The following is a 12,539-nucleotide window of genomic DNA, read 5'->3' on the forward strand; positions in this document are numbered from 1 at the left end:
CTTACCAAGTATCGGTGGTGAAAGTTCCAGGTCAAACAAGCACAGCCGAGCATAAAACCGGCTCCCGTACAAGTGCGAGAAAAAGCAACGACACAGCTTGCCTTTTTAGTTTCGCAAAGCCTTAAATCACCATGTTGAGTCACTGTTCTATTAAATGCAAGTCTCATTTAACATTTCCACGGCTGATACAGGCACCGCAGTGCAACTACAGCCCCAATGAAATGCCTTTGTCAAGTCCAGTGGTAAAAAAAAAGCCCACCACGCCATGAAAAAGAATTTGCCCAGAATATCAACACACAAGTGTCCTTTTATCAGCATTTATTTGTCTCCAATATTTTCAACTTTTAACAGAAGCTCCAGATCTTGACTTTTGAGCCTCCACAAAGACGCTGGTAGCTGTGATGGTATGAGCTCCAGCTGTCTCATTCGCACTTATCACGAGCCGTCGAAACTGGCAGGTCCCCCAAAAACAATCGAACATGATCGGCAGGTTCACATAAATAACGGCCATGTGCCCTCATTTTTGACAAGACTTCTTGAGGAAAAAAAAAAATTTGGAACAACACAATGCTCATACACAAAGCCTCCGCAATACCATTTGCACAGACGAACAGCCAAGGCAATGAGATGTCAAAAAAAAACATGACAATAGGGCTTTAGGAAACCCAGGAAAAAAAAAATAACACTTGTTCCCGAGATATCAGCTTTGAAATACAAAGATGAACGACAATAACTTAAAAAAAATATTTTCATTAACACGTAAAACAACTTGCAGAGGGAATGCAGAGAGAGTACACAAAAATAAACGTAAGACTCCATGCTTTCCAAATATCACAATGAAAAAAAAAAAAAACGATAATTTCAGAGAACAAAAGGCATAGGCTGCGGCATGAAACAGGAACACTTAAGTCACTGAAAGCAGGTGCAACGAAAAAGTAACACCAGTAACAGTTAATGGACCAGCCCTCAAATCCCTCCCACAACCCCAGGAGGATGGTGTGTGTGTGTGTGTGGCTGGGAAAGCATCTTCTTGGTGCTGGTGGAAACGCAGTTGAAAATGAGAAAAAACCTAGCAATTTGTTGACGCCCTATGGAGTGTGGGGGCCAGAGAAATGTGTCCTAGACAGAGTAGTAGCTGTTCTGTTGTTGGCCGTAGCCGTTCATCTGGTTGTCTCGAGAGCCGAGAGATACGCTGTTGGCGCCGCTGGCAAAGTGTGTGTGTGTGTTGCTTGAGCCACCAGAGTTCCTCCACGAGCTGCCGCCGCCGCCCCCCGTGCGCCAGCGGCCTGGAATGAAGAATGGAACAGAAGTTACCTCCACGAGCTTCCGCCGCCACCTGAACGCCAGCGGCCTGGAATGAAGAACGGGAACAAAGCGCACTGTCAATGCAGTTCTACCAAAAATGAGCACTAAGGAAACACCGTGCTTATTCGATTAAAAGGTGGTCATGATTGTAAGGCAATTGGGGGAACCCAACAAAGCTAACCTGAGTTATTATAAAGCGATACAGAGTAGCCGACAGATTATCGAGACATGGTGGGGATTGCCTAAAATACTGAATTTATAACAGTCAAAATGCAAAATGGTGACCCATGAAATAAGGGGGGAAAGGAGCTTCAACATGAGGAGTGCAGGTTATATGAGAGTTTTGCCTTTAGGTGTTGCTTTACGGCAGCACAAATTTCATATGTGGCTTCATGGCACCATAAAGCGTGCTGCCATAAAGCCACACCTAAAGGCAAAATTTGCGTATACAACGGGACGCGACGTCCTAGGCTAAAAATTCTGGGGAGAAACCTCTCCTTACATTCGAAGAAATACGGTACGAAAGATTGGAGACACTTCAAACTTTGAGCCCTGTTATCAATCCATTCAGTTATCCATTATTTTCATGTTTCCTCAATGGTTCACATGTCATCGCCGCCGAGATCAGCCACTCAGTGTCAAAAAGGAAATGAAAGAAGGGATAATGAAATGGATTGACAGGAAACGGCCCTTAATTTGCAATTATGTGGCAGAAAGAACACGAAGGATGAAGTTTAAATCATGTGCCAAAGCTGTCATGCCCATTTAATGTCAGTTCACTGTCACACTCTTGCTAATTCAGGTCTGTGCATAGTAAGCGTTAAAGAAAGCCCACAAAACACCCAAAAGTGCCGCACGAATTTCTTACAAAAAAAAAAAAGTCAGACTTGCAAAGCAACAGCTAACATTAGCTTGTTTCTGTCCAGCTATGTGGCTTTCCTGTATTTTTATATTTTGGCACATGTTACATGGGACCCCCTGTATATTACTTGTAACAAATTTAGCCACAGAGAAATTTTGCTGCAGTTGACCTTTCGCTAAAACTGGCAGCATGCTTTGAGACTAGTGTGGGCTGGCCACTGTGCAACTACCGATCCTTCTATGAACCCTCCCTTATTGAGAGTTCAATGTCATAACACAAATTGCTACGAAGAGATGGACAATGGAGGAGCCTTCCACTGCCGTTCTATTCTGGCTGGCTGACGCTACCCATAGCTATCGCTGCAGAGACTGTGACACTCACTTCCACGGCCGCCCCATCCGCCTCCGGCGCGGGGGTTGTTGGCGATCTCGTAGAGCTTGGGGTTCACGACCTGGTTGGCCTCCTGCAGGACTGAGATGAGCTCCTTCGCCTGCCGGCTGTTGTTGGGAGTGAAGAAGGTGTAGGCGGTGCCAGTCTTGTTGGAACGCGCCGTCCGGCCAATCCGGTGGATGTAGTCCTCCGAGCAGTTGGGGTAGTCATAGTTGATCACAAACCGCACGTCATCCACATCTGTGAGCCAGCCCCACCCAAACGGATTAATGAAAGGCAATAAACTCCAGACTTGAAATGCTGGAAAACAGCGAGCTTTCCTTACTATTTATGAAATCGCACATGAATTCGGCGTGTCCTGTCATATCACGAAAGGTAACGAGTCCTGTTTTACCTATCACGAAAGATATACATGAAACGCCTACTACCCTGCAATAGTAACTTTCGGTGCGACTGGTGCAAGGTTTAGCAAGTTAGTAGTATGCTTCATGCCTATGTTCTTATGCAGTATATGCAGCTCAGTGGTAACACTGCCAGCATTCCCCAAACAGCTGTGCAGTTCCAAATGCATGCTGCATAATTGGTGAACAAGATCAATGCATTGCTCCAAAACTTACTCTTACTGCTCACTTTCACCATATCATGCATATCATAGCATTCCGTCTGTAACCTGCTTCCTGGTTCGACTGTAGCTGAAAGTTTTTTCTTGTGCGGCGAATGCACCATTTTGTCTGCTCTCAATCGTGTGAAAGTGCGCTGCAACTAGTCTGTCCATGCGCCTGTCACACAGGCACAGTGCACCCGTTGCGAGGATAGACCTAGGGGTGCATGCAATGCTCATGCAACTGTTCAGAATTTGCCATTTTTTACCATAATCAAGAACCACAGCAAGAATGTAGTCCATAACGGGACCATTAACCGCAGCTGACAAGCTCATTTAGACAGTTACACAGTACAGCACAGATTAACTGCTATTCCCTAACAAGCTGCTTGAAGCAAGGTCAGGTATGCAGGAAGCTGCGCAGTTTACAAGTATAATTTCACGTGTAACTGCAAGTGTGCTACACGCTCTTGAGCAGTTGGTAGTGTGCCTCGTGAAGTAATACTTTAGGCTATTTATGCTGGATGGAGCTTTTTTACCCGCTACTACATTTTACTTGTGCATGCTAGACACTTCCCAGTTCCATAATTAGCCACGGCTGTTTGGGAAATGCCGGTGCAAGCACCACGATGGCTGCACATTAAAAAGCCGTCCAAGTTTTAGCTGCCACAAATGACAAACCCCACATCAGTACGCCGATGGCATGCAAGTGCAGCTACTAAGCCTGCAGTGCGCCCCAAAACCTCGAGATGCAGCCAGCTTTAAAAAAAAAAAAGCAGAATGCACATGCCTACGTGCAAAGCCAAGCAGAGTCCCCGCTATAAAGCGTAGCGCAGAATACCTAGCAATGGAACCCCCGCAACATCAAAAGGCCAAGAAGCATCCTTGCAACTGAAATCCTCCACTAAACCAAACCCCCCAGTGAGTGCAGAGCCAATAGTCCGAGAAACCCAAAGCGTATACAGCATAGTCCATTAACTTTGATACTTGTGCCCTTCCGACAGAGGTCTACAGTCGCACATCAGCTGACGAGCAGGCAAGGAGTTGCATGCTCCAAACACAGGCTACCCTCATCCTAGCCCTGGCTAGACATCAACCTGTGCCGAGCGAGAAACGAAAGCTAGGCAGCGTGCGGCCCCGCAAAACAGGGGTACGGGAAATAGAGGGTGTAGAGATAGATGTAAAAGAAATACGTATGCAAGAAAGAGAAGTGTTTGCGCACTAAAATTTACCTGCAGCCGCCTTGCGAGAGAGACAGGGCCATGCCGTGGCCTTCAAGAGTCGTCGGCCAGGGGGGGTGGGTTGGCGGCGTGCGTGCGCACACTTCGGAAGACAGGACGCCGCCACAGCAAGGAGGGCGCCCTTCTCCGCGCACGGCCACCCGTCAGCGGCCATTACTTTTTTTTCTCGTTTGCGCCGCCTTCCGTTAGAAAGCCGGCGGCAGCTGAGGCCGTCCCCTGTTGCCGCACCACTCACTCTGCCACGGCGGCCTCCGCGCGTTGTTTTGCTGTTGTGCCATGCACCTTAAAAGCCAATTGCGTCAAATGCTCATTGTTCCTTTCTGCCTCGTCTAAAGGGTGGCCCAAAGCACACCCGCAATCTAGCTCCGGGTCCAACTGAATTCCAATTCCCTCCGTCACTACAAGTCATTTTCGTAGTTATAGTCCAGCTGCAGCCTATCAGAGCAATTCATGTTGAATTTAGAGAAGTGCGCTGCTGCTCCAGCTGACCAATCGGAGCAATCTGTGCCAAATTTGAAAAGTGCTGCTGCTACTTAGGGGCATAGAGATGCATCCAGCTGCATACGAGGCACGCGCCTCGTGCAAGTTACGCTCCCCGTCCGAGAGAAATCATTTGCGCCCGCCGGGCCTTCAATGGAAGCCACCGTCCTTTTAAGCGTTTTCATGTGGCTCAGGGAGGCCCGCCCAGTGCAAAGCGAGGCACTGCGTATGGACAACCTGGGGCCCACACAAGTGCCTCTGGAAAAGAAGGAAAAACCAGGACACGTCAGTCAGCGTCTGGTCTCCCAAAGTCCATCCCCGCAGACCCACACATCCACCACTGTTCCCTTCCAAAGCGTAGACGACATGTGCACCTGCGATATCTAGAGCCTCGTCTGACAGTTGTGCTCCAGCACAAAAAGTCGGGCCTGCCACAAACTCCACTCCTGCCACGTGCAGTTGCATGAAATGCGAACGGGTGCACATAGGCATGATTCGACTTGTTTAGACGGTGCAAAAGTATTCCCCGATAACGACTGTCGGCCAGTGGGACGCTTGTCCCCAGCATTGGTCGCACAACTGCTGCTTCAGCCGCTAACGCAAGGTTAGCTGCAACGAGCGAATTCCACGTCACCTGCTGCTTCGAGATGCCCACTAGAGCAAGATTGGGTTAGCCACGACTACCCGAAAACACTGACAAACCTGTGTGTTGCCTTTCACATTTCAAGCAACTGCACACAGAGCTTACATAGCGTATGCTGTAGTGAAACATATCCGATAGCTTGTTGTACAATTTACCTCGGGGCCAATAACATGGGTGAATGCCTGCTTACATTAAATATTGCAGTTTATATCAAGTACAAAGTGAAATACTAACATTAGGATTAGGAATGTCTATTAGCAAATAGCCTGTGTGCAATCAAGTACTAAATATTGGTTGATCACTTAAAAAAAGAAATATCAAGATTAAGATTAAAAATGTCTATGGAAAAGCTTGTCTGCATTAAGGCCAAATACAGAGTATCCTAGTTACCCTGACTGAGGGAAATGCACTAACCACGTCGTAGGTACATCCCTTCTAAAATGCTGAACTAAATCAAGGTCTAAATCATAGCCTCAATCGACATAAAAGCTCGCACTAACAATTGCCTGATGCACATACATTAAAAGAGCATATGCTAAATATAGAAAAACTTCTCTGCTTATCCCCCGAAGCTGCTGGCACAAAGCATCCACTTTGAACAGCAGCAGCCCGCCTTTTCTCCAAAGTAATTGAACAAAACCACCCCAGAGCCCATCTTCCATTGAAGACTGAAGGTAGCTTCACTCACCGAGACCCCGCGCAGCCACATCAGTCGCAACCAGGATGGGAGCCCTTCCAGACCGGAACTCTGCAAGTTTTCATTACAACACCACGTCAGCTTTTCGGACAGGCGAAAATGCAACACAGCGTGAAAGAATCCCAAACGAGGAGCAAAACCCACCATTGAGCACCCAGTCACGCTCCTGCTGCGTCTTGTCACCGTGGATGCAGATGGCAGGCCAGCTGTGTAGCAAAGCGTTACCAGTAAGCAACTGCTTCAATCGAAATAGCGTGCAGGGTCACAATTTTATGTTAAATTGGTCAAGCGTGTAACTATTCATTACTGAGACAGCATGGCGCAAGGCTATGGCTGCTAAGAAAACTTTTAACTGTCGGCTAAAAGCAGACTCTGCATCCCAGCAAGGCTCTGCAAAGCAGCAGCAGTTACTCACCCGTAGCGGCGCATCTTCCTGGTCAGGTCGTCAACTTTCCGCTTTGTTTCCGCAAATACAATGGTCTGTGAAGAAAAGACAAGTGTCACTCCAGCACAGTGTACACCCACACACACACACACAAAATCTATTTGATCTGCATGCACTTCCTTCACTAGTGCTGGGGAGTTTATGCATTTTATTCCTTTCAATTCCTGAACATGGCAGTATCTACCCTAAGATTTCACAGCCTACCCAGTCCTAAAACGGGAGGATTAGCAGCGTAGATCGTGCGAAACATTTGCCCTTTATTATGAACTAGTGTTGCCTGGCGGCAACATACCAGAAAATTACTTTTTTTTTTCCGTGCAGAGTTTTGGTATCAGGTACGAAGTTCCTGGCTAAATGCTTTTAGCCAACACTGAATGACAGGCAGAAAACATCCTTTCTTGGTTTACAGCAGGAACACAGGATAATGAAGAAAAAGTTGGGCATGCAACTCTCATTCTTCTGATAGGAGACAAACCGACGCAAGACTACACCTATACTTCGCATACAAAGACAGCTGTCTGTGCCATACTTGGCTTAGGGTGAAGCCCACTTCCATTTTTCTGCCTGGCTTTTACCCTTTGTTGCTGAAATAGTTCCCGCAAAGTTTCCTTTCGTTGATTAGGCTTATTTTGTTTTGCACAATTAGAAGATAAACATTTTCCAGGTATTTTAAGGTCTTAATCAAAGAAGGTCAAAGTTTGTAACTATTTGTTATAATAAAAGTATCTACACAAATTTGATTGCCAATATTACCGAATATCAGATTAACAAAGGCATTTTTTGTGCTGAAGCTTTTCACAAATGAGTACTAGTTAGCGGATTGTAAGGCAGATCAGCGTACTCGAAGGCTAACCCCACATGCAAGAAAACTGCAAAACTACACAGAGTGGAATCTCACCTTGTTCTCCTTTTCATTGAGAATTTCCTGGTGCAGTTTCATGAGCCTGGAACCACAAGTTAGTGCCATGTTAGTGCTTAGCACAGCCATGTACCGACCCTTTCTCCCCACTGAGATGCGCTTAGGGCCAAAATTTTGAGTGCAAACATTGCCCTAAACACTCAAATGTCCCAGGGCCCCCTACAACTGAAGGCATTTGTCACAGTGGCCCCAGTGAGCGAGAGGCCTGGTGTGTCTGTAACGAGGCTTTGACAGCTCTGCCACGAGGAAGATGTGACAGGCCAACATGACCTCGTAAACTGCGGTGGCTCAACAACCTGCTGTTTCGGCGTGCTATCTCAAACAGGCTGCTTGAACGAAGAAAATTTTGCTAACAGCCCGCATGTATATGACAAAATAAAATAAAAGCAGCTATCAAGCAAAAACACTCCCGCCACACATAACTCAGTAACACTTTGGATTGATTAGGCAACACAATAAGCCTATTGTACTGGGATAACTGTAAAGGAAGCTCTCCTGGTGACCCAAAAGTGGCATCCACCTAGCCTGTGCAAACATCACGAGCGTCGCCCTGCTGCTTAGAGATGGTAGAGCGCTACACAATGCGAGGTGATACGCCCTCCTTGTGCTGCAGCCGGGTTCACGACTCGCCCTCCACAATTCTTTATAAAGACAGTTACTAGACAGACCACCTTGTACTATCTACAAAATTATCAACCCTGAAACTCTTGGATCTGAATGACCTACTACAACCGCTCAATTACAGCAGGCTCAATGACGCCCATCAGCCAATACCAAGGTGAAGCTTCACAGCCTTTGACCGCCGTTCTACACTCTATAGAGTCTATGCACTTCTATGAATACACAAGCTAACAGCTTAGGTTTGCGCAGCTAGGACCAGGAAAGAAGTCTGCACTCACTTGTCCTCTTTCTCGGTCTCCTGGCAGACGTCGATGATCTGCAGGATGCGGTGGTTAGCACACAGCTGCAGCGCACCGATGTTGATCTGGATGTAGTCCTTGAGGAAGTCCTCAGCCAAGGAGCGGACCTCCTTAGGCCAGGTGGCGCTCCACATGAGGGTCTGGCAGTCGGGACGAATCTGCTCTATGATCTTGCGGATCTGAGGCTCGAAGCCCATGTCCAACATGCGGTCGGCCTCGTCCAGAACAAGGTACGTGCACCGCCGAAGGTTTATTTTGCCTGCCTCCAGGAAGTCAATAAGGCGGCCAGGCGTGGCGATGCAGATCTCAACCCCTGCGGATTGAATAGAACACTGCTGTCAAACTGAACTAGCACAAAGGACAACTGCATAGAACTTGTTTGGCAACCACGGCATTTTAATGAGTGTTTTCTTAGCACAAACACTAAAATCATACCTTGAAGTTTACCGACAAGCTGAATGTTGGTAAAAGAAAGGTGCGGCAACACAGTGAAATACTGGAAGACTAATACAAGTGCACTCTTATTAATTTGCTATACCGGTTATCTACAGTATCATTTGGTTTTTCAAGAAAACTGCCACCAAGAAAACTGCCAATTCCCGAGTTCTAGAAGCCAAGACAAAACGGCGCTTCACTACGTTCATTAGGCCTTAACGTTTAGGTGCCTCAAAGGTGTCCACTGTTAACTCTTTGCTGCAACGTGATCCATTCGGTCACTCACCTCGTTCAATATCCCTAAGCTGGGGTCCCTTCGGCGCACCGCCGAAGACGCAAGTGCTGCGCACTCGCGAGAACTTTCCGAAGTCGGAGGAAACCTGCTGTATCTGCTGGGCGAGCTCACGTGTTGGCGCAAGAACCAGAGCCTGCACACACAAAGAAAAAGCAAGTCATCAGATATCAGACGTACCAATACTGCTTTGCTGGCAACCAAATTGCAGTTAAGTTACAAGCAGTTTGTGCTCATAAAAACACAGCAAAGCAGAGAACTCAACTGACCGACAAGGTTCAATATCGCAAGAGCAACACCTGCGGTCTATAGAAGCTGTGGTGCAGCGCTCCGGATTTTTTACCCCCTAGAACTTAGTGTTTATATCCACAGGGTGCCCCCAGCTAACCTAAGCCAAGCTTTAATAAATGAAAAATGCCTGGGTAAGCATATACTTGGTCATCTGTCCTCTTCTGCTCCTAATTTTTGTGTACTAATTGGTTAACGTTAGCTGGGACAGCCCATAAGAGGACAGACAACTGTACACCATATAGGTTTCATAACCACATTCTCTACCAGTTCATTTTTTTAAGGATTAGCTAACGTTAGCTGGGACACGGTAAATTTAGGTGAACAAGCATGCTGACCATTCTCGAACTGAACTGCAACTTCGATAGACGAGAATTAAACCCACAACCTAATGTTTTGCAGCACAGAGCCATAGCCACGCTACTGGCCTCATCATGCCCTTGACTGCAGCACAGCAGCAACACTAGCCATATCGACCACCTTCCAGCCTTCAGACATGCTAGGCTGTCAGGTTCACACACTTCCATGAATTATCCAGCTTATGTGAAGGCTGGCAATCGGCCGCCCAGAGTCGATATCCTAAAGCTATCCATTCCAGTTGTTCGTGCCCTTTTACAACACTGGCATCTGACACTCCGCTGCCAGGTCAGCGCCAGGATACGTTTCACTGTCACGAGGCAGCCTACAGAGGCACGTGTTCCACTCGAAAGCAGCCAAGTCTCCCAGCTGCTCAGGAGGGCTCGCCTCCATTTCCATAACCACTCATTAGAGTGACGCCTGAGCGTGCGACCTCTCAAGGCTAAACACTGAAAAGTTTGGTTATGCAGCGAGTTACTCGTCACAATAATGGCCACACTCATTTACTTCTACCACATACTCATCCCCGATGTGCTATTTACTGGAGAAGAATGCAAATAGTCAGTTTTCACACTTCTTTGCTTAAACCGAAGTGCTGACACTGCAACTATTGCCAACAAAGGTTGCTGCATCAAATTTCCTACCATCCCGTCACAAAGCAATAGCATATGGATCTGCAAATGTTCAGTTACCTTACTGCCCTACAATTGACCCCTCAACAAACACACAGCTTATTAAGCGGATTTGTAACTAGCTATTTGCCTGACACAGCTTATTAAGCGGATTTGTAACTAGCTATTTGCCTGGTTTCTTAAAACTTAAGCCTTCAGGTTACTAACATAAAATTAAAGAGAAAAGCTTATGCACAACTACAAACAGTGCAGTCTTCCACTAGGCACCATAACGGGGTTGAACTACGGCAATGTCAGGAACTGATAATGAACAAGATACTAAACTGCAGCTGCTGCCAACAGCAAAAGCTGCGCTCCACAACTACCATCGTACACTTGCGGCTACTAATTCAGGGCCCTTGAGGCCGACCGAGCCAAGGAAAGAACGTAGCCAAGACAAGGCGCACTCACAATGGGGCCGTCTCCTCGCTGCAGGTACGGCTGGTGGTTGATGTGCACAATGGCGGGAAGGATGTAGCCGAGCGTCTTGCCCGAACCCGTCTGGGCGATGCCCACAAAGTCCTTGCCGCTGAGAGCGATGGGCCACCCCTGGGCTTGGATGCAGGTCGGCGTGTGTAGTTCTGGGCGTGGATGGCCTTCATGATGTAGTCGGGGAAGTTGCCCTCCTCGAAGTGCAGGATGGGCTTGTGCACTTCCCGACCCTTGACTGTGATCTCGTTGGCCTGCCGATATGCGTCCACTTCCGCGGGTGACCGGTTGGCCGTGTTCGGGTGCTCCTGGTAGAAGTTCTTCTGGAAGGGCTGCAGCTGAATGCGGTCCCAGTCCGGCTTGCGCAGGTTGCCGCCGGGCTGGCTGTTGCGGTAGCTGCCCGAGCCGCCACGCCTGTCGCCGCCTCCCCAGTGCTCCCAAAGTCCCTACTGCGGGTGCCACGTGAAAACGAAAAGTAAGCTTTCTACTCTAAATCTCATACACATAAGTGCCACACGTGAAGGTAAATTCTGAATGGCAGAGAATGGTTAGCAGGAAATTGTTTCGAGATCACAGCCACTCGTTTCAGACGCACTGCCTTTCAAATTTTGACCGCTTCAAGAACCACTTCTACTAAATTATGCACGAGCATTTGCTTTGAGTACAGCTTCTAAAAACATTAAAGGCCAACTGTAATTGCCACACTGCATTAAGCTTGCTTGACCAGGTTGGCAAGCCCTGGCTCAACCTTTAGATTACGTGAAAATTGTGGCCACTATATCAAAACAGTTGATTAAGCTTAACTGAAAATGAAGGAACTTTTAGCAATTCATGAAATTTGCCCAAGCTTTTTCGCTTCCATTCAAGGATTTTTCAGAGACTACAGTGAACTAAAGGTCTGCATGTTGAAATAGCGCATCCAAGCCCTGAAAGTTTAGAGACCACAAAAATCTCTAAACTACATTGCAACTCAACAGGACTCATTATTGCCCAAGTTCATCCCCCATGCAGACTTAGTACTACGCATTGCTTACGTAGTTTAAATTACTGGAGGACATGTCACATACCAAGGCTTCCTCCAAATGCCATAATATTCAACCAAGCTGCAAGTCATTAATTTTGACATGCATGTTTTGATCTACAGGTTTACTACATTTGCCATTGTCTCATTGTCGCACACATGACAATTTTTAATGCTTAGCGAACTATCTTGTGGTCATTTAGCACAATAGTTTCCAACGAGCTCTCAACCTCAATTGACCAGAAGTCCACGATTTGACAGCAAAAGCAAGATTGTAGGTATAAGGCACTGATTACTGTCACAGCTACATTCTAATGACTGTGTGGGCAGTGCACACCCATTGTTATAGCGAGATGAAAGCTGGCTCGTGTACAGTGATTGCTAAACTAGCAGAGCACGGTGATCAGATTACAATTACGGATGGCTTTCCCAAGTATTATCTACAATTACGAGTGTCTTCCCCTGTACCAAGTTTAACACGCTGCCGTAATCTGGCAATGATCGTCCTAATACTATTTTACAACAGTGTTCTGTGATACTGCC

At 47.1% G+C, this 12,539-nt stretch overlaps 1 protein-coding gene across 1 annotated transcript in view; it reads right to left on the reverse strand.

Moving 5' to 3' along the window:
- Positions 1 to 305: 305 nt before the first annotated feature.
- Positions 306 to 12,539, reverse strand: part of LOC119454345 (probable ATP-dependent RNA helicase DDX17) — a 14,111-nt gene continuing 1,877 nt past the window's right edge. Inside the window, 10 exon segments of the mRNA XM_037716300.1 lie at positions 306 to 1,286; positions 2,549 to 2,797; positions 6,211 to 6,270; positions 6,364 to 6,425; positions 6,635 to 6,699; positions 7,563 to 7,608; positions 8,483 to 8,816; positions 9,225 to 9,366; positions 10,958 to 11,121; positions 11,124 to 11,421. Coding sequence (XP_037572228.1) covers positions 1,120 to 1,286; positions 2,549 to 2,797; positions 6,211 to 6,270; positions 6,364 to 6,425; positions 6,635 to 6,699; positions 7,563 to 7,608; positions 8,483 to 8,816; positions 9,225 to 9,366; positions 10,958 to 11,121; positions 11,124 to 11,421 — 1,587 coding nt within the window. The 3' untranslated portion in view covers positions 306 to 1,119.

The sequence above is a fragment of the Dermacentor silvarum genome, chromosome 5 (assembly GCF_013339745.2).
Source record: "Dermacentor silvarum isolate Dsil-2018 chromosome 5, BIME_Dsil_1.4, whole genome shotgun sequence".
NCBI lineage: Eukaryota > Metazoa > Arthropoda > Arachnida > Ixodida > Ixodidae > Dermacentor > Dermacentor silvarum.